General features: G+C 36.0%; 2 protein-coding genes across 2 annotated transcripts; both read left to right on the top strand.

Moving 5' to 3' along the window:
* Positions 1-2191: 2191 nt before the first annotated feature.
* On the top strand, positions 2192-3133 carry LOC101420883 (olfactory receptor 9K2-like). Its single transcript, XM_004450131.3, has one exon. The coding sequence runs from the start codon at positions 2192-2194 to the stop codon at positions 3131-3133; it is 942 nt and encodes a 313-aa protein (XP_004450188.3).
* Positions 3134-21240: 18107 nt separating this feature from the next.
* Positions 21241-22181, top strand: LOC101443770 (olfactory receptor 9K2-like). Its single transcript, XM_004471802.2, is given in 2 exon segments — positions 21241-21364; positions 21367-22181. Coding segments are annotated over 2 exon segments (939 nt in total).
* The last annotated feature ends 550 nt before the right edge of the window (positions 22182-22731 follow it).

The following is a 22731-nucleotide window of genomic DNA, read 5'->3' as shown; positions in this document are numbered from 1 at the left end:
GAAATCTGACCTGAATATATCACAGGGAAAGATCATGACCATTCTGGAAAACGCCCTGTATATTGAGGTTACTATGTTTTTAAATATCACTTGTCAAAATTTTCTTTCTTTATGGCTCTCCTTTCCTATTTAGCATGCTTAGTAAAAACATGACTAAATATAAGTATATGCATAAAGCTGGTTTGTGATGACTTCAATCAATATTGGCTATTTTATAATAAACTGTAAGTAGGCAAAAAAAAATAAAAAGCATGTACTTTAATGTGAAATTAATTTCTAATACCCATGTAACCTCAAATTCTGGCTGCAATACTGTAGGTGGTCCCATAAGTGTTCAGTGACTATATAAACAATAGAATGAATACACATTACTCTTGAAAAAATAACCACAATCTCAAACTAATGATTTCCTGGTTACCAGACATTTGTTGTGTAGTTTCAGAAAATATGATATAATTTCATTAATAAAATTGGGAAATATAAATAAAATAAAGGAAATCCGCTGTCAAAACACTGTCAAATATCTAGTCCTATGGTGTGAATTTGGTACGCTTGACAAAGCCTCCTTATTTTCTCTCAAATTCTTTCATTTTTTTCCTGTTCCTTCTCCCACCTGTATCTGATGACTAATGACTGAAGTTCCTCCATTAAATATGCATTCTGCTAGCCCTAGTTTTGAAATAATATTTAAGTACAACCACCCTTATTGAAGTTAAGAGAAACACTTAATCCCTTTCTCAACAACAAATTTAATTAGGCTTATTTAAATGGATTTCAATTTGGAATGGGGGCAGTAGGGTAAAATGGAGGTGTAAGAATCATAGAACTGAACTGTTATCAATTTTCCCTCAAGTGTGTTAAGGTGCTCATTGGAAAAAGTTGGTATTAAATGGAGAGCAGAATGATCAGGTGATGAGATGATGATGGAAAAATTAGCCACTAAGGGATTTGGGAAAAGGACAAGGAAGACAAAATAGCCGAAAGCTGGAGGGAGAATGAGGGAACAAGATTTGTTGATTTTGCTATTCATACTAAACCAAAAATGACTACTATTTTGCATCTTTTTATTATTATTATTATTATTATTATTATTATTATTATTATTATTATTATTATTTTAGGAGGTACTGGGGATTGAACCCAGTACCTCGTACATGGGAGCAGTTGTTCAACCATTGAGCTACATCAGTTCCCCATGCATCATTCATAGTGTTTGTTTAATAAGACATATATTCTCTCTCCTCCATTAGGTGAGTTTAAATGACAATTAATGTTAAAGTCCCAATGAAAGGGAAAGAAAGACTGTGTCACTTCATTGGAGGAAACAGAAAGTTTCCAAAGTTAAATTACAAAGAAATCTGACTATTTAACTGTGTGGTATATTCAGAGTAATCACTACTGACTTTTTAATAATTTATAGATCTCTCTCTAGAGGCAGAAATCAGTAAAATTAGCTGATACTTTTTTTTTCCTTATCAAGACTTTTGGTGAATGATCTGTTTTGAAGCTTTCTTTTGTCTCAGTTGCACAGATACTTAAGATCAAGTTGTATTTCTTGACAGATTTGTATAGAGGGTCGAAGGACTCATGGACTTCTCCTGGTAGCATGTCTGCATTTTGTCCACTTCAAGAAGCTTAAAATTCATTCTATTGTTTTTTTTTTTGTTTTTTTTTTTTTAAGATTTTTGATTTAGGACTCTTGGTAACCTATTTCAAACCCTCACAAACTGGGAATTTGTGGTTATTAATCTCTATTGATTTTGATTCATAGAGTTTGAGATCACTCTTTCTTTTGATCCTTCTGTTATAAAATAGAAATACTATTGAGGACCAAATGAATTTGAAATTACCGATTGAAGATGAAAACAAATATTTCTTCATTTCTTCAATCCCTCAGAAATGTTCAACTTAGCATATAAATCAAGTGAGGAGGTAAACAGTTGTAAGTTGTAAGAACAAATGAGGTAAGTAATGTCAATGTTATGGGATTACGGGAAATACACAACGCACCCGAGATTCGGTTCCCATCGGAGTGTGGCAAATCTTACTTAACTAACATAATTGGGGTGCAAAAATGAGATAATATGAATTTTACTGTCTTTTATGAAAGACTGGGATAATTTATGAATCTGGAAAAAGGTAGACAGTTGACTTTTTAACCTTGTCTTGTACCTCTTAGCAGGTTCTTGCCATGGGTGACAAGGGGACAGGCAACCACTCAGATGTAACCGACTTCATTCTTGTAGGATTCAGGGTTCGTCCCGAGCTCCACAGTCTCCTCTTTCTACTCTTCCTGCTGGTCTATGGCATGGTCCTTTTGGGGAACATTAGTATGATGGCAATCATTGTGAGTGAATCCCAGCTGAACACTCCAATGTATTTCTTTCTAGGCAATCTTTCCTTCATTGACCTGTTCTACTCCACTGTTATTGCACCTAAGGCCATGGTCAACTTCCTGTCTGAGAAAAAGACTGTCTCCTTTGCAGGTTGTGTTGTCCAGTTATTCCTCTTTGTCCTCTTCATTGTAACAGAGGCGTTTGTCCTGGCAGCCATGGCCTATGACCGCTTCATTGCCATTTGCAATCCTCTTCTTTATAGTGTCCACATGTCAAGACACCTCTGTGCTCAGTTGGTTGCTGGTTCCTATTTCTGTGGCTGGGTCAGTTCCATCCTCCAAGTCAGTGTAACCTTCTCAGTGTCTTTCTGTGCATCTCGAGTCATCGATCATTTCTACTGTGATTCTTACCAAATTGAGAAGATTTCCTGTTCTAACCTGTTTGTCAATAAGATGGTATCTATTAGTTTGGCTGCATTTATTATTTTGCCCACAATAGTTATTATCGTAATATCTTACATATATATTGTGTCCGCAGTCTTGAAGATCCCTTCCAGTGAAGGGAAGAAGAAAGCCTTCTCCACTTGCAGCTCCCACCTGGGGGTTGTGAGCGTGCTCTATGGGACTGTGTCTTTTGTCTATCTCACACCACCAAGTAATCCTGAACTTCGCAAAGTGGCTTCAGTATTTTACATATTAGTCACACCCATGTTAAACCCTCTGATTTACTCTCTAAGAAACAAGGATGTCAAACAGGTTTTGAGAAAAATCCTGTGTGAGAAAAAAGTTTTAGCTTAATTCCACTTTCTTGTGCTTTTTTCATAATTGGTTCATTGATTCTTTCACCCTTATTTGCTCTTAGTGTATTTGAGTATATGACAATTAGGTTTATTTGCAAGACATTGAGAATTACTTTAGCGAATATAAGCAAGAGTAATTTATTAGAAGGCTATGTGTAGCACACTGAATTAATAGAAAAGTTAGGGAACTTACTATGCAAATGGTTAGGAGCCAAGGCATCGCAGGAATGAGGAGGCCAGAACAAACTTTAGAGGAGTCTGCTGATGGAATCCATTTCACTGAATGCTACATCCGAAACACGTGAACTCCGCTTTGAAGTTTGAAAAAAGGTTTTTCCTTTTCTGTAAATTCAAATTCTGATGGGGGTATCAAGTAGGCCACGTTTTGGGTATGTGCCTGCCCCTTTGCTAGAAGCTGAGTGGAACCTTTATTATACCCTTCTCTAATTGGAAAGCAATGAATCTTCCAAAGTAATGTCATGCCTATTAGAATGGCTAATGTTAAAAAACTGACACCACCAAATGCTGCCAAGGCTATAGAGCCACAGAAACACTTATTTATTGTTGGTGGGGCTGTAGAATGGTTCAGGCACTATGGTAGACAGTTTTCAGTTCCTTATGATGTTATACATAGATTTACCACGCAAATCAATAATTGTGCTCCTAGATATCCAACTGACTTGAAATTTTATGTTCAAACAAATATACACATAAAAATCTTTATAGCAGCTTTGTTTATAGCCACCAAACACTGGAAGTAATCAAAATGTTTTTCAATGAGCAGATAAACTGTGGTGTATCTGTTCAATGGAATGCTATAATATTTAGTGATAAAAGGAATGAACATTTAATTCATGCAATAACATGAGTAAATCCTAAATGCTTTTGTTATGTGAAAGCATGTTTCCATTCATATGACATTCTGGAAAAGGCAAATGTATAAGGAAGGAAAGCAGATTCATTGTTCCTAGGAATTTGAGTAGGGGGAAATGTTTGTCTAGAGGAAGTCCAGGGAATTTAGTGATGAAACTAATTTGTGTAGTATTGTAGTGATGGACAATTGCATACAAGACACTATGCCTTTGTCAAAGTCCATAGAATGTCACGGCACAAAGACTGAACGTTAATGTATATAGATGTTTAAGAAATCACCTAGAAGGACAGGGGATCTCAGGGAATATTGACTGTTAAAAAATAATCAAACTGTATTGCAAATGTATGACATAAGCTCACTGAAGAGTGGGGATAAAAGGTGCTGACTTAAGTAGCTTTGGAGAATGACTTTTTGACTGGAAAGTCTTTGTTTTTAAAAATGTTTAAATTTTTTTTAGAGAAGCTTTAGATTACATAAATGTTATGTAAACATAGAGGAGATTCCCTTATGCCTTAACTTCTCCCCATCTCCTACTTTCCCATAACTTTTTTAGTGTGGTACATTTGTTACAATTGATGAATACATGTTGAAGCATTGCCACTAACCATGGTCTATAGTTTACATTATACTTTACACTCTATCCCACACAATTTTGTAGGTTATGACAAAATATATAATGGCCTGTATTTGTTATTGCAATGTCATGCAGGACAATTCCAATGTACTGAAAATCCTCCCATATTATACTTATTCTTCTCCCTCTCTCCCCTCAGAACCTCTAGTGGCCATTGCCTTATATCAATGATAAAAACTCTTCCATTGTTATCATAATAATGCCTATAATCAAATAGTAATAATTCTACTTTAGTCCATTATTCATTCCCCAATCTTGAAGATTTGGGGATGCAGATGCCCACTCTGCCTCTAATTGAGAGGGGGCCTAGAACCCATGAGTCAGATGCATGAAACTATCTTGCTTGCAGTTGCAGACACTCTCTGTTCCTTGGGATGGGCATTGTCCATCATTATCTCCTTGTTCGTTGCCCTGGGTGAGTCCAATGAACTGGAGAGTAGGTGTTGCAACTCTGCTGAGATTCATGACTGAACTGGCACATGAAAGGACCAAAGACTTAAGTCTCTGGGACATGTATTTAACAAGTATAGTGCTAATTATAGATTCAAATAAAAGAGACAGAAGAGCCATTTGTAGGGAAACTATAAATGAGTCAGCACTAGGGAGCATAAATTAAAAAGACTGTTTCTTTCTTTCTTTTTTAGAAGGTATCAGGAACCTCACATCTGCTCCCAGATGAGAGTTAATTTTTAAATTTGTTTTGTTTTTAGGAAGTACCAGGCCTCGAACGTGGAGCCTTGTTTATAGGAAGCAGGGATTCAACCACTTGAACAACCTCTGTTTCCGACTGGAAATTCTGAGGCCATATATAAAAGGCAAAGTGCACAAACACTGCATTCTACTTGGTAAAATTGTTCTCACTTTACCAAGTCGAGAATTCTTGGTAATTCTCGACTTGGTAAAGGTTTACAGTAATGGGTAAAGGTTTACAGTTATGAAACTGCTGTTCGTGTATCCTGGAACTGAACTAATACGTAGATGAATGGTGAAAGGTGGAGCACAGGTTTCTCCCTGGTGGAGTGGGAGGTTACAACAAGCAAGGGGGGAAAACTAGAATCAACCATGTTGTATAGATTAGAGTTAGAGATATTAGTAAGAACAAATCTTTGTATTAACATAGATAACAGATGCATAGATGCAAAAATAATGAGAAGATTTCATGTTCTAATTATCTGATGAATAGAATAAAGTCTAGAAGCAATAATGACTCCTCGGTAGCAGTAAGCACACTCAGTAACCAGATCTTGGTTTCTAATACCAATCTCTTATAAATAAAGGAACCAGAAATCTTTAAGCAATGGCTGATGATAGAGGTGGGTGTAGAAGCGTACAAGATGAGCCTGAAGCATTTAGTAGTACCAGAAATTAAGAAAGTCCTCCCAAAACAAAAAGATAGAGGCATTTTAAAGTGGCACAGGAATCAACTTGAAAGAGCTTTCAATGGCCAAAACTGGAATAATTTGAGCACCAAAATAAAAATCATAGAACTATAACAGATTGTAGCCAAAAGTATAAAATAAATATCTATGAGTCTGTAATTAGTGATTGAATAAATAAATAGAAAAGGAGACACAAAAATCCTGTTCAGATGATGTCCAAATAATTTATGTAGATAATCTCTCTCTCAAGGAGGTAGAACTTAAATCCCCATGCTCTTGAATGTGGGCTGCTCTTGATGAATTGCTTATAGAGAGTAGAGTATGGAAGGTTTGAGGGATAGCTTTATAATGGAGAAACAGGGTGAAAACTACTACAACCTGTTGATAAGATTAGTATCATCAGTGGTAAGTGATATTGAAGCATGTCCCTGTGGATATGATGTGATGAAAATTGCACTTAACCTTTGTGGTCTTCCTCTTGAATTCCATATCTCCTGTTTACCCATGAGAAAAACCTCAGATGAAATTCTACAAACACTTCATCAGTGTTACTCGAAATTGTCAACATCATGGAAAGCAAGAAAATCTGAGAGATTGTCACAACCAAGAGGAGCCTAACATGATGTGGGAAGTAAATGTAGTACAATATCTTATATAAAATGAGTGAAATCTGAATAAAGTGTGGAGTTTAGTAAGTAGTCATGTACCAATATAGCTTCCTTAGCTGTGACAAATGTTCCATAGCAATGAAGATAGTAAGTGATATGGTTAAGCTAATGTGTCAACTTTAGATAATTGTGCCCAGTTGTTTGGTCAAGCAAGCTCTGGGCTAATTGTAATACAAGGGCATTTATGGACTTTAGTCACCATTGACTTTACTGCCGTGGTAAATCCTATATAGCTGATTACAATTACATCAATCAGGGAGATTGTCATAAGCAATGAGTGATGCTTTATCCAATCAGTTGAATGCCTTAAAAGGGGAAGTGATTCCAGCATTGAGGGAGAATTTCACAGCTCGTCTCTGGACACCCAGTGTCTCCCAGAACTCATCAAGTATCTTCACTGGACTTTCATTGGAGCCCCTGGTTGCAGTTTGCCGGCGGAACCTGGACTGGGCACACTGAACATTGGACATTGAGGGACACAATAAGCAATTACTACAAGTGGCTGAAACCCCTCCTCCAAATGTTGTCACTCTATGAAACAAAACTGGACAAAGTCAGGCTAAGTTAGCTTTGTGATCAATTTCAAAAATAAAGACAGAGGTAGCTATTAATTCTTATTCTTTTTGTGCCATTTTTCCTCTTCGTTTTTCCTATTGCATATAGTTTGTGATATTAGTAGCTTAAGTTACTATTTATTACATAGATGGCAGTTTATTAAGGCAGTTTCGTAATGGAATTAGAGAAAAAAATGAAAAATCAACCAAAAATCCTGACTTGTCCCTGAACACAGTATACATCAAAGATTTATTTTCTCTATTTATAAACATCTGAGTGGTTTCTTTTAACCTTCCCTGGAAAAGTTGCTTGGTGTCAGAAACAGAAAGACATTTCTAGGAATGGGCACATTGGGTTTGGCAATCAATGTTATCAACTCCAGTGAATTTTTCAATTTATATTTATGTATCTTTAAAAAAGAAAAGATAATAAAAAAGGATATTATCAAAAAAAGTAAAAGACTACTTACAGAATGGGAAAAAAGGATTACAAACCATTTATTGTATAAGGGCTTAATATACCGAATATGGAAGGAAAATTCAATAACACAAAGACAAAAAAATCCTCTTGAAAATGGGCAAAACACTTGAATAGACCTTTCTCCAAAAATGATACACAAATGGCCAATAAAAACATGAAAATATGCTCAATGTTATTAGCCATTAGGGAAATGCAAGTCAAAACCACAATGAGATGCCACTTTATACCCACAGGGAATGGCTACTATTAAAAAATGCAAAATAACAAAATTTGGCAAAAAAACTGGAACCTTCATGTATTGTTGGTGGGAATATAAAAAAGTTTCAGCCACTGTAGAAAGCAAAATGGCAGTTCCTCAACAAGTTAAGTATAGAATTATTGAATTATCATTAGATCTGGCAATTCCACTCTTAGGTATATAACTAAAGAAATTGAAAACAGGCATTCAGGCTCTTGTACACCAATGTTCATAGCAGCATTACTCGTTAACGGCCAAAAAGAGAAAAATTCCACCCAATCATCCATTAACAGATGAATGGAAAAATAAACCTTGGTATATGCACACAATGGAATATTATTAGGCTGTAAGAAGGAGTGAAGATCTGAGACATGCTGCAACATGAAGGAAATGTGAAAAAATTATGCTGAGGGAAATCAGCAAGGTGCATAAGGATAAATACTGTATGATGCTACTCATATGGAATACCTAGAAATAGCAAATCCACAGAGAGAAAATAGACAAGTGGTTACTAGGGAATGCAGGGGTGGGCAAGGGGTATATTGTTGCTCGGAAATTTAAAAAGAAAAATTTAAAAAAAATTTAAAAATTTAAAAAGAACATCTAACATAAACAGGTTATTTTCTACTTCCATGTCAACTGAAATCCATTGTGTCTCTTAGTGGCAGTATTTCTCTGTTGTATATTAATATCTCTGAACAAGCAGATTGTGGATAACTAGAGAGTAAGAGTTGATATATATATATATATATATTTAAAGATTTATTTATTTATTTAATCCCCTCTACCTCCCCCGGTTGTGTGTTCTCTGTGTCTATTTTGCTGCGTCTTGTTTCTTTGTCTGCTTTGGTTGTCGTCAGCGGCAGGGGAAGTATGGGCGGCGCCATTCCTGGGCAGGCTGCCCTTTGTTTCGCGCTGGGCAGCTCTCCTTACGGGGCTCACTCCTTGCGCGTGGGGCTCCCCTACGCGGGGGACACCCCTGTGTGGCACGGCACTCCTTGCGCATCAGCACTGCGCATGGACCAGCTCCACATGGGTCAAGGAGGCCCGGGGATTGAACCGCGGACCTCCCATGTGGTAGACGGACGCCCTAACCACTGGGCCAAGTCCGTTTCCCAAGAGTTGATATTTTAATGGAGTTTTAGGTATAAATGAGAGATAGCATCTCTATCTTATTCCTTGTTTCTCAGAACCATGTGTTCTGGTTATCAGTATAATGGCATCATGCAGAGATCAGAGAAAATAATTGGACGATGATATATAGTTTGTTAATCTGAAAATAATTTGTCTCCTGATTGCAGCTAAAATGGAATCTTCAACAAATGATTCTATCATTTTTTTGAGACTAGTTTTTTTCTGGGCAGAGAATTACTTGAGAAGACAAAAGCATCTGGAAAGTGTGCTTGATTTTCTTTCTTAAGGAACACTCTATGAAGCCATAAAGATGGGTTAAGGAAGGGTCAACAGTGTAGAAGAAGCACGTAAACTGGGAGTATGAATACCTTGCTTATACAAATTGCTTAAGCATATTAGCAGTAGGGATTTTGTAGATAATAATATAGCACCTTCTATAGTCAAGGCATAGTATATATGTCAAAGTACAATAACTTATGTATTCATCATAAACCTATAGCAATAATCATCATTACCCTTATTATAAGGTGAACAGCTGATGTTAGGGAGGGTAAATGACTTGCCTTAGGTCATGCAACTATTAGATGGTAGAGCTGGATTTCTAACTTACTTGCTCTTCTATACTGCCTCTCTCAATTTTTTCCAAGAGTTTTCAAAGGATTCCTTTGTGTGATAGAGTTTCTTGGGTTTTGTATAAATGAAAATATTTTGTGGCATCCTTGCATTTAAATGATAATTTACTTTTTCAGGTGCTAAGTTCTTTTACTTTGACCTTCGAAAATATTACTTGATCTAATTCTGTCAAGTAGCCTTTACGAGATCAGATGGCAATATCATTTTTATTCCCTTTAAGAACTTCTCTTTCTTTCTGTACCTGATCTTAGCCAAAACACCGAGAAGCAAGTCCTCTTTCTGAAAACTTTTAGTATTTTTCTATCTTTTTGATGTTCTATAATTTTACTCTAATATGCCTGTGTTTTCTCCTAAAATATTGTGTTTAGTCTTCTGTGAGCCTTTTTTGTTTGACATTTTTCATATATATATAAAATTCTGGTAAAGTCTGGAATACAGCTGTCCTTGAACATGTTTCACTCATGTCTAGTCTAGGGTTAGAAACAATGAGATGGGAGGGACTCTCTAAGTTCAAAAGTAACATCCATCTGCCCCATAGGATCTAAGTCCCCTCTCAATTCGAGGTAAAGTGGGCATCATCATCCCAGAATCCTCAGGATTGGGGAATGAACGATGGACTAGAGTAGACTTACAGTTGTCCTACTATAGACTTACTGTGATTCTAGCAATACAAGAACTGTTATCATTGATGTGGAGGCAGTGGCCACTGGAGGTTCTGAGGGGAGGGAGAGGGAAAAATACATGTAATATGGGGGTATTTTCAGGACTTGGGAATTGTCCTGAATGTCATTGTAATGACAGATGGAGGCCATTATATATCGTCATAATTTACAAAGTTGTGTAAGACAGAGTGTAAACTACAATGTAAACTGTAACCCATGCTTAGTGGCAATGCTCCAAATGTGTTCATCAACTGTAACCAGTGTCTGACATGAATGACGGATGTTGTTAATGTGGGAAAATGTGGGAGGGGTAGGGAGCAGGGCATATGGGAATTCTCATATTTTTTATGTAACATTTATGTAAGCTAAGCATCTTTAAAAAAACTATATTATTTTTAAATGGTAACATATTTACCTAAAGATTGTGTATTTTCCCCAATTGTTTGTGGAAAAGAAAAGAACATAAAAAGTTATTGAGAGTCTGAAAACTCTTTCATATACAATGTTTGCTCAATCATCATCTTTGACTCTTTGTTTCTACTTTTATAATGGCAATTAGGAAACAAAGTCACCAAAACCAGAATCGGATTTGGCACCATGCCAAATGGAGCAGGAAAAAGTTACTCAGAAATTCATTAAATTTAAATTTTATTGCAAATTATTCTCTACCTGAGAACAATATGAGCATAATAAATCCCAGTGGGGAGAGTCTGGGCTTGGTGGATAGGACTGATAATGAAGGACATTATTTTTTGTGGTATAGTTGCAAGGTTAAAACTTCAAGAAGAGAATTTATGCCAGCAATAGGGATTGGTAGGCATATTTCCTCTATATGTGTAGCTCCAACTCGAATATCCCAGGTGGTTTATAGACAATCGTATAGGGCTCAAGTGCTTCCACCTTCTGTAACTTCTTCTCTCCCTTCTAAAACTCCCAGGAAAGATCTACTGAGATCAAAACTACTTAATGAGTATCTTATAAAATAATTTATTTTAGCCACCTATTCACATATTCCTTTTAAAATATGAATTCAACGTAGATAATAGACTCCAGGTTCAAGGAATAAAATAATCTCTTCACAAATTAGAAAAGGAATTCTTTGATTCTGACAGTCTGTAAAGTTTACTATCTTTATTATTTAAAAATGCAGATGAAATTGAGGTAAGGCTCAAACTCATATATTACATAAGGAGCATATAGGTATTAGATATAGCTAGTGCTGCAAGACATGTAAACTGAATTTCAGCTGAAATACCAGTAGAATGCTATTTTGCAAAGGGAGGTCCAGTACTTGCCACAAAAACAAAGAGGTGCCTTAAACCTAGTGACACAGCTCTTAGTTTAAATATCATCATTCCAGACCTTCAGCAGGATACAGACCCTACCTTCCCAGCTCTGGAAAGCCTGTTAGGATAATTAATGCCTATGCTATTGGCATCACTCTAGGTATTTCAAATCCTGTATTCAAGGTGACTCTCTAAGAGTCTCCAAACTTTGAACCACATTGTCTTAGTCCTTTATAGGCAGTACCTTTTAGTGCTGTATCTTTGGTATTTATGGAAAGTTGCTACCACACGCAGCTATATAAAAACTTCCTTTTCACATATTGTAAACATGTTATTTTGCTCACAATAATAAACCCTGCATGTGGTATTTCCTTTAGAATTTAATGTAAGAAAACTTTGCATTTTTAAAGTATTGGTATAAGTTTTCTTTTTACAATAATAAAAAAAATTTAAAATAAGGTCAAAAGTACCTTTCTCTTTTGCTCTGGCTGCCTTAAATTCAGATTATATTGCGAATATGTCATTTTTATTTGACCAATTATATATAGAAAGGTTGCTTAGTGATTAATTGTTTATAAAGCCAGAATTCCTATGGGCTTCACCTCTTGACCTTGGACAAGAATTTCTCTGTGCCTCAGTTTCATTATCTCTGTGATGATAAAAATAGGCATTATATATTTTGTCATAACTTACAAAATTGTGTGGGACAGTGTGTAAACTATACTGTAAACTATAAATCATGCTTAGTGGCAATGCTCCAATATTTGTTCATCAATTGTAACACACTAATGAAGGAAGTTGTTAATGAGGAAAAATGTGGGTGGGGTAGGGAGTGGGGCATATGGGAATCCCCTGTATTTTTTATATAACATTTACACAATCTAAAGTATTTTTAAAAAATATATTAAAAATAAGATAAAATAAAAAATAGTGCATAAGAGGTTAAGAATAGCATATAAAATTGTTTTGAGGTTTAAAAGATGCAATCCATATAAAATACTCAGAACAATTTATTGAGTTTTCAAAAAATTTAAATATTATTATATCTCTGCTGTTGTTGCAAGTTACTCCAAAAATATTTTTAGAATTAGGAGTGATAAGTGAATTCAAAAATAAAATAAATGAGCACCTGTGATGCACTGCAAATTGTGGCACATGCTGTAGGTCCTTGTAGAACAATGTTTTCCATCTTAACACAGCTAAAAATCCTGTTGGAAGTGTAAACTGACATGCATAAAACAAAGTATAATAAATGTAACAGTCTGTAGGGGTGACTTCAATTATATTAAGAAAAGAGTATATATAACTAAGTGGTATCAAAGCTGGTTATTGTAACAAGACAATTGTATGTATGTTCTGGAAATACATGAACTCTTAGAATTTGGCAGAGTTTAGAGCTAGAGTCAAGGATAAAGGCTAATTCTAAACAACATGCTGAATCTAGAATGAGCAGAATGAACAAAGGAAAAGTGAGACTCTCATCTGATATTATGAGGGTACAATTTAGAAGGTAATAGAAAGCCCAATTTGCTAATCAGGAAATTGAGAACCAACATCATCCTAAGAAAGGACTGGCATGGTTAAAATAGTGTTTTAGGAAGACAAAACTCGAAGCTTGAACACGATGAGTGCTGAAGAGAACATGAAACTCACAGAGGTTTTTTTTTTTTTATCGTCTTCAGTTTTGATGAGCAAACCTGGATTATCACTATAGTGGTGAAACTGAAGAAAGACAAAGATGAGTTTGAGGATTATTTTGAAATACTTGATTAAAAATATTCATTAGAGAATGAAAAATATAGTGTTATCACTAATAGAAATTCAATTACTAAGTAGAAGCCCATAAAATATTGTCACCATCAGCCTCTGTAGTAATATATGTGTTTGCGCGTGCATGTGTCTGATGAGAGCAAGGCAGATAACAGGAGCTAGATCCGTGTTTTTTAAAATTTATTTTATTTTATTTCTCTCCCCTTCCCCCCTCCACCCTGCCCCAGTTGTCTGTTCTCTGTGTCCATTCGCTGTGTGTTCCTCTGTGTCCACTTGGATTCTTGTCAGTGGCACGGGGAATCTGTGTCTCTCTTCTGTTGCGTCATCTTGCTGCGTCAGCTCTCTGTGTGTGCAGTGCCACTCCTGGGCAGGCTGAACTTTCTTTTGCACTGGGTGGCTCTCCTTACAGGGCACACTTCTTGCATGTGGGGCTCCCCTACATGGGAATACCCCTGCGTGGCACGGCACTCCTTGCGCACATCAGCACTGCACATGGGCCAGCTCACCACACGGGTCAGGGTGCCCTGGGTTTGAACCCTGGACCTCTCATGCGGTAGGCAGATGCTCTATCCATTGAGCCAAGTCTGCTTCTCTAAACCTGTGTTTTTAATGTTTGGGAGAGAAAGCACATAAAAATAAAACACTTTTACGTTTTGTATAGGTTTCTTTGTCTAACTGTTGGTGTTTCCTTCAAATAGTGAACAATCTCAGTTTCACTCTGAGATAAGTTTCACTCTGCACAATCTATTGTTTTTTCATGATTTTCTCCAAGTACATTATGTCAATATGCTGCCTTAAATTGATAAAAATGCATTATTTTGGAAAATGTTTTTTTTTTCTGGGAAACAATTCTTCTTTATGTTTCCTCTTCTTTTCTGTATTTATAGATGTGCCACTAAGTGATACTACAATGGAATGTTCAAATACAGTCCTGGTTTTTAAAGTCTATACAGAAAACACAAATGAAATGTGATATTTTATGCTATTCTCTTAAATGAATGCACCAAGGGAGAGAGTTAAGAGATATTTTGATGGTATTAATAAGTAACTTTAGTACAGAGGTGGAAATAAAGGGTAGGAAAACTATTCTGGTAAATAAAAGAGGCATAAGGAACAGTAGGGAGATATGGAACTCCAAGCCCTTTTGAGGCAGTGAGAGTAGTTTGGAGAGACTGGAAGTTGCAGGAGAAAGAGGGATAGGACTTGAAGTTGGAAATAAACATTATGGATGTAGATTGTGAAGACTGGATTGTGAAGAGCTCTCTTAAGCAGCTTTGTGAATTAGAACAATCATATTCACATATCTGAACAGGTCGTTAGATGGCAATTGAGTCTACTATTGACAAAATGACTAATACATAAAAGTGAATTTTATATATTAATTTTGTAGTTATGTAGCATAACACAAGGCATGGGATGTAGCTGCTCATTTTCTCTGACTTCTCCTTACGTCTCAAAAAGTTATTTGGCTTGTAAGAAAATTCAGGTAATTTGAATAAAATTTAGTTGAAACCCTTTTCTGATTAAGGTAATAGTCATCAAGAAGGTCATCATATAGTGTACCCTTTAATTAATAAGGTACTTTGAAAAAATAAGGTATCTTTGTGAATAAAAGCTTACTTTCACAGTGATTCAATAATTGTACATTTCTTGAATTGATTAATGGATATTCATAAACTGGAGGGAGACTTATCAAGCAACCTTGACTTATTTCCATTCAAAAATCATTTCAATGAAAACTCCCAAAATGTGGGAGGTGTGGGGAGTGGGACATATGGGAATCCCCCATATTGTTTATGTAACATTTATGTAACCTAAGTATCTTTAAAAAAATAGGTGTAATATGGTGGCATTTTCAGGACATTGGAATTGTCCTGAATGATGTTGCAGTGATGGATACAGACCAGTGCATATTTTGTCATAACATACAAAAATGTGTGGGACAAAGCATAAACTATAAAGTAAACTGTGGTCCATGATTAGTAGCAAAGCTTCAATATGGATTCATCAGTTATAACAAATGTACCACAGTAATGAACGGTGCTGTTAATGTGGGAGAGTGTGGGAGGGGTAGGGAGTAGGGGCATATGGGAATCCCTATACTGTTTATGCAACATTAATGTAATCAAGGTATCTTTAAAAAATCATTGAGAGATATTTACCACCTAAACTAATGGAGAATTAAGCAATATTTATAGATAGGAAGACTCAATATTATAAAGATATCTATTATCTTTATTAAATGGCACCTGAATAAAAATTCCTGTAGAGGGGAGAAAAAAAGAGAAAACCAAAGTAATGTAGTAAAATTTCAATATGACCAACAACACGAAGTTGTCACCAATAGCAGAGTGCCTCCAACATGCTTAAACTGATTTTTTTTTTTTAGGGAGGCACTAGGAATTGAACTCAGGACCTCCCATGAAGGAGAGAGGTGCCCAATCGCCTGCTACCCACCATGTTTTGTTGTGTCTTTCATTATATTTTCTCATTGTGCCTCCTTGTTGTGTCGGCTGACAAAGCCAGGTCTACTGTGTTAGCTCGCTGTCTGGCTCATCCTCTCCAGGAGGCACAGGACTTTAACCTAGGACCTTCCATGTGGTAGGTGGGAGCCACCTAACTGAGCAACATCTGCCTCCTGAACTGATTTTTGTAACAGAATTAAAGGATAAAACTGGAGTCTAAAATATAAAAAAAGTTTACATAAAAAATACTGCAAACTGGGAAAGAATAGCCAGAAGAAAGGCATCTACAGAACAAGAATAGAGGATGTTGGCTTAGGGCTTAGCAGCAATTCATATAAGGAAAAAAACCTCAAAAACAAAACTAAAAGTTTGTTTTGATTGCAAGATTAATAACTAGGAACATTCAAAAATATTTTGTCTCATATGCCTTAGAAGAAGTATAAATATTAAGTAATTAGGCCCTGATATTTCTTTATTTTTTTTAAGATTTATTTAATTTATTTATTTCTCTTCCCTTCCCCTCCACCCTGGTTGTCTGTTCTCTGTGTCTATTTGCTGCATGTTCTTTCTTTGTCCGCTTCTGTTATTGTCAGGGGCACGGGAATCTGTGTTTCTTTTTGTTGCGTCATCTTGCTGTGTCAGCTCTCCGTGTGCGGCACCATTCCTGGGCAGGCTGCACTCTCTTTCACGCTGGGCAGCTCTCCTTATGGGTGCACTCCTTGTGCGTGGGGCTCCCCTACGTGGGGGACACCCTGCGTGGCACGGCACTCCTTGCGCACATCAGCACTGCTCATGGGCCAGCTCCGCACAGGTCAAGGAGGCCCGGGGTTTGAACCGTGGACCTCCCATGTGGTAGACAGACGCCCTAACCACTGGGCCAAGTCCGCTGCTTAGCACTGATATTTCAGCTGTATAGTTTGTATCTAGTCTGATGTCAAGTCTTACAACAGATTTTTAAACAGGACTACTAGCAAGATAGAAAATACTAATTACTTCTGACCAGAAATCCAAATAGAAAATAAAGACATTGAATCCAGAAATGAGAAGACTATGGGTCAGTATTGCATTTATCTTTTTATATTTTGAAAAATGCCATTTAGAGGATAAAATAGAGATATTCACTGCAGCTCCAGATTGCAGAAATTTAGGTGGAGGCTCTGACAATCAAGTGGGTAGAAGTTACAGAGAAGCAAAGTTTAGCTTAAAATAAACGGGAAAAACTTCCTAACAAGGAGTCCTGTCCAAAATAATTCTGTGATTATCCCAAGAGTCTTCAGCAAGTGAAGAAATCATGGCTTCATACCTGTTTTTTTTTTCTTCTGTGGTCCTCATGGGCCCTGGAATTTGCTCTTGTTATGAAATTGTAATTGACTTATTTTCAACCCTCTCTCAGAGGGAACGCTTCCTCCAAAATCTGGAAAACTTTATGTTGAAATTCTCTGAAATAGTTTTCTCTGAAAACTTTATGTGGAAATAACTAAGAGGACCATGGATTCTGACTGCTTGTATTTTTGTAGCTCACTAGGGATCAAGGACACTTTTTGCTCTTCTTAAATTCCCTTTTGGCTCCCATCTTCATTCTAATGTCTGCAAAACTTGTCAGCATGGAGACAAGAGATTTTCATGCAGTCTAATTTCATGGATTCATTGGCACTTATTTAAATTTTGGTAGAAAATACCTGCAATTTTCTAAGAAAACTAAAAAGATTTCTAGTCTGTCGGTTTTATCCTGCGCTCAAGAAGAAAGACAAAACAGTTTTTCAAACAGAATTATGTTAAAGAAAGAGCAGACTTTCAGAGTAGGTAATGGCAAATTATGGACCTGTAGGCAATGCCACCTACTAAAAACATGGTCATGAATTGTTTATGAAGGTTACTGTTTTACTGAGGTTTAGCATTAGTTGAGTTGTTTAATTTTGACATTGTCATTGATAGCCTTAATTTCTCAAATGTATCTTCTTTTCTAGAATGAAATAAAAGAACAGTTTGGTTCTCTACTGTATCAAGAAAGAAAAACACAAATTAAGGTAAGAAAAAGTTACAAATCATATACATTTTAATAACATCATAATACGGATAAGAACATTTGTTTTATGCTTAAACATGTGTATATATATATATATATTTGAGTTTCAAAATGTACTAGGCAATCAATTACAAATTACCAGGAAGAGAATAAACACTGAGAATTCATATTCCATTGCTTGAAGGAAAATCATGGCTACATCAGATTGGGCATATGAGAATTAGTGTCTAAAACATAGCCCCAGTGATGTGGTACTATAAAATTAGAGATAACGTAATTCTGTAACATTATTCTTTCCCCTTTTTTTCCGTTGCTTAGAAAACCTCACATTCAAAAAAATTTTCCACTCTAATTCAATTATTTAATGCATCGAATTGATGATTTATTTGTAATTATTTTTTAATGGAAGTAACTTTTTTTCATAGTCTATATCCTACAATTTCACAAAAATGCAATAAACAATATTACTCTATTATTCTAGTTTAGGATTATCAGCTTTTCCTCACCAGTACCTTGACAACATTTTCTGAATAAAAATTGCCACATAATAAGGCCAAAATTATATTGTAGACTATTTAAAGCCAGGATTGCTCTCAAAAACTGTTGATCAGGGTGTTATTGAGTGTGTCCTGAGAGCACAGGCTTAGGCTCAGCAAAGACTTTCAGCAAATGACAGCTTTATTTCTTGCACAGTACAGAGTTCAAAAAGCAGGGGAAGAAATCTCACTGTGTCAGGACCCCGAGGGAAGCCAACTGCTCAAATCAGGGATGGTGTCCAGCTGTTTCTCACGCCATCCACGCTTTGTGTGGGAGATGACAGATGCCTTTATTGTCCGAGGGCTGGGGTATTTATAAACCCCAGGGCGTGAGGGTTCTGCCACTGAGCAAAAAGAGTGCATCTAGTAACCTTTGCGCAGAGTTCCTGCCCAGGCAAGCAGCTGAGGCTGCTTGTTGGTGCTTTGGGGGTCAAGGTACAGTCAGATGGTTCCATTAGACCTAAGGCCTCCTCCTGGGGCTGTGGAATGGAAGCGTACTGAAGTACCTGTGCACAATAGAAAAGGGGGGGAGGGCAGTGAGGACTGGGGGAATGACTGCTAGTGTGTCCATGACTTCCCCAGTAAAAAGCCAGCCCAGCCTAAATTTGCTTTGCTTATTGAACCTTCTGGTTAAACGGTTTCTTTTTTTTTTTTTTTTAACTATGTTGCTCTGCAGTTTTATATTTTAAAATATAATACATTCTATAAAAAGTGAGCATGGGTATGGAGTGCCTTTATTTATCACTGGTCATTTAGTAATGAATTAAAGGTAGGTATAATATTGTAATAAGTATTACAGTCATTTCTTTTTTATCTTATTTAATGCCAAACAAAATACCACCTGGCACAGAGTAGATAATCAATAAAAATTGACTAAACTTTAATGGATGGATGAGACAGATGACAATGAATTGTTCTTGAAAAAGTAATGCTATTTTCATTAATATAGGTTCATACAGTAAAGTTTAATTTAGTTTAAGAACTGAAGATTTCTTCTTCCTCTTCTTTTTGTCTTCCTTGCCTTTTTCTCCTCTTTCTTTTCTTTTTAAATAAAACTCACTGACATAGTCTTTTAAACTTGTACTTTACTCCAGAAGAAAGAGATATGCATGGAGCAATTTTAGCATGTCTTAGAAGTGTTTCCCATTCTCTTTAAAAGTATCTCCCTTTTCCACTTAAAGTAACAGATGATGGCTGAGGCTTGAAACTGCTCTTTAGCTTTATTCTCTTAGTTCTAGACTAAAATATAATCATCCTCATATAAGTTAATATATTATAAATACTTTCTAAAAAAATTTTTAAAAATGTGTAAACTAACATATTGCTCCTCCCAATAAAGCTACATTCCTAAAAAGTTATTTGAAAGGATTTCAGAATAAAGGCTAAGAATAGTAATATTAAGATGTTTAGTCCTTTTGTTCCTTGATACATATTTGTGCGGATTAATTTCATGCCTTTTTGAGAAAGTTGTTGGGAGGGGTCAACAAATGAAAGGTGAAAAGAAGGTAATGAAGGCTTTTAGATCTGAGAGCTTTTTGTAGGCTGTAAAATTACAAAAAGTAAACTTATGTTCGAGGGAGGATGGAGAGTCAAAAGAAACTTCTCCATACTCTCTAATTTCGTTTGCTATTATACCACTTATTTCGGTTTGAGTACGAAAAAGAAATTTTGTAGATCACTGCTTTTTTCTTATTATCCATACTCCACCTGGTAAGGTTAAAAGAAACTTGGTTTAAATGCCACACACAAAAATTATGTTGCTAGGTTGACAATGAGTATGTTTACACATAGAAAAAAGAAATATTCCAAAGTAACCAAAATTGTTTTGGTTGCTTAACAGATAACCCACATCCAAATTGGTTAACTGAGATGCTTCTATAAATTCAGCATTTAATTTATTCTTAAAACTGCTGAGCTTTAACCATTAGGAGCAGAGTTCAATAAAATATATTATCTAAGCCAATATATTATTTTATACAATAAGCATTTTTAATTAGTGCCTTACTTTGAAGTTTCCACTTTTTTCCCTCAACTTTAGAACAAGTTTAAGATGACATGGATTTCATGACTGATTTATTCTGCAAAAAGCAGGATCAATAAAATTCACAGGATAAAAAATATAAAGGTATCCCTCACAATTTCCTTTTACACTTAAATAAAGGAACTGAAGATTGGCTTCCTTTTAAATCATTTGTAAATGAGACAGACCAACTGTTTGATAGTTTATTTGTAGTTCTAAGAGTTCTTTTTGGTAGAGAAAGTTCTTGTTGTCTCAGAATATCCTTTAAGCTCCTTTTACTTTCATGAATTCTTTTATTACTACATTGAGGTGAAGTATTATTCAAGAGGAAAATGAATATTAATTGATATTCTTATACACTCACAATCAAATCTGACAGTTTTTATATTGATATTAGAAGTTTATCAGACTTTTAATATTTCGAAATGCCCATATCAATCACATGACAAAGAAAAAAGAAATAAAGATATATCAAACTGTAATGTGTTGACTGTAACACTGGATTTGAATGCAAAATACTCTACCTTGAGTCCAAATTCCACTTTTGACCCATCGTCACCTTAGGCAAATAAAAGCATCTCCTTTCTTGAGTTTGCTCATAAAAAGCACAAGTAGGGTAATGGTTAGGAAATTATTATGTCAACTCTAAAGTCTTTCATTATGTGCAGTGTTACTTGTAATACTAGGTAAAGAATGGAATACTTATTTGTTGCCTTTCTCTTACACTTTTAAGCCAAAAATTTCCATGGGTGACAAGGGAGGAAGCAACCACTCAGACGTGACTGACTTCATTCTTGTAGGCATCAGGGTCTGTCCAGAATTCCACGGTCTCCTTTTCCTACTATTCCTGACTGTTTATGGCATGGTCCTTCTGGAAATCTTAGCCTGATTGGCATCACTGTGACTGATCCCCGGCTGAACACACCAATGTATTTCTTCCTAGGCAACCTCTCCGTCATTGACCTCTCCTACTCCACTGTTATTGTACCCAAAGCCATGGTCAACATCCTGTCTCAGAAAAAGACCATATCCTTTGCAGGTTGTGTGACTCAGCTTTTCCTTTATGCTCTCTTTATGGTAACAGAGGCCTTTGTCCTGGCAGCCATGGCCTATGACCGCTTCATTGCCATCTGCAACCCACTCCTATATACCATCCGCATGTCAAGAAGCCTCTGTGTCCAGTTGGTGGCTGGTTCCTACCTCTGTGGTTGGGTCAGTTCCATTCTTCAAATCAGTGTAACATTTTCCATGACTTTCTGTGCATCTCGAGTCATTGATCACTTCTACTGTGATTCTAACCCAATTGAGAAAATCTCCTGCTCCAATATCTTTATGAATAAGATCGTGTCACTCAGTTTGGCTATTCTTATTATTTCACCCACAATAGTGGTTATTGTAGTATCTTACATGTATATTGTGTCCACAGTCTTAAAGATCCCTTCCAGTGAAGGGAAGAAGAAAGCCTTCTCCACTTGCAGCTCCCACCTGGGGGTTGTGAGCTTGCTCTATGGGACTGTGTCTTTTGTATATCTCACACCTCCAAATAACCCCGAACTTCGAAAAGTGGCTTCAGTATGTTACATTTTGTTCACACCCATGTTGAATCCTTTAATCTATTCTCTGAGAAATAAGGATGTTAAAGCAGCCATGAAAAAAGTCCTATGGAAGAAAAAAGTTTTACTTTAAATCAACTTTCATTTGTTTTATTGTTTCCTGCATCAACTGATTTGGTCTACTGGATCTTCTAGACTTAGACATTTAAAGCTTAGGTATATTTTAAAATCCTTGAAGTGTTCTATTTCATAGCATTAGTAATTTCTTGTAAGGAATTCTTCAAATAATTCGCTCAATTTCCTCAAGGGTAATATTAAATGTGAAAGCCCTAGAGACCCATGAGATTTTGCAGCATTTCTACAAACAGGTATATATTTCTCACTCTTCAGGTAATATGTTATGTAATAAAGAAGTTTAGAATTTTATTGTTTCTCTTCCTTGCATAAAATTTAGATTAGAGAAAATACTTAGTAGAATGATTAATTTGGAAACTGTGTTCCAATATGATATAGGCAATTGACATCTAGTATAAATACAAATGTTGTGTTGTGTTTTTGATGGCATGTCAATTATGTATATATGGTGAAGAGGAAATGTAAAGGGAAAGTAGCCAGAGTGCTCTTTGTTGAATTTAAGGGGGCAAAGTGAAACATGGTGAAACATGGAAAAGAGCATTGATTTG

This window comes from Dasypus novemcinctus, chromosome 12 (genome assembly GCF_030445035.2).
Source record: "Dasypus novemcinctus isolate mDasNov1 chromosome 12, mDasNov1.1.hap2, whole genome shotgun sequence".
Taxonomy (NCBI): Eukaryota; Metazoa; Chordata; class Mammalia; order Cingulata; family Dasypodidae; genus Dasypus; species Dasypus novemcinctus.
This window is presented reverse-complemented; position numbering and strand designations above follow the sequence as displayed.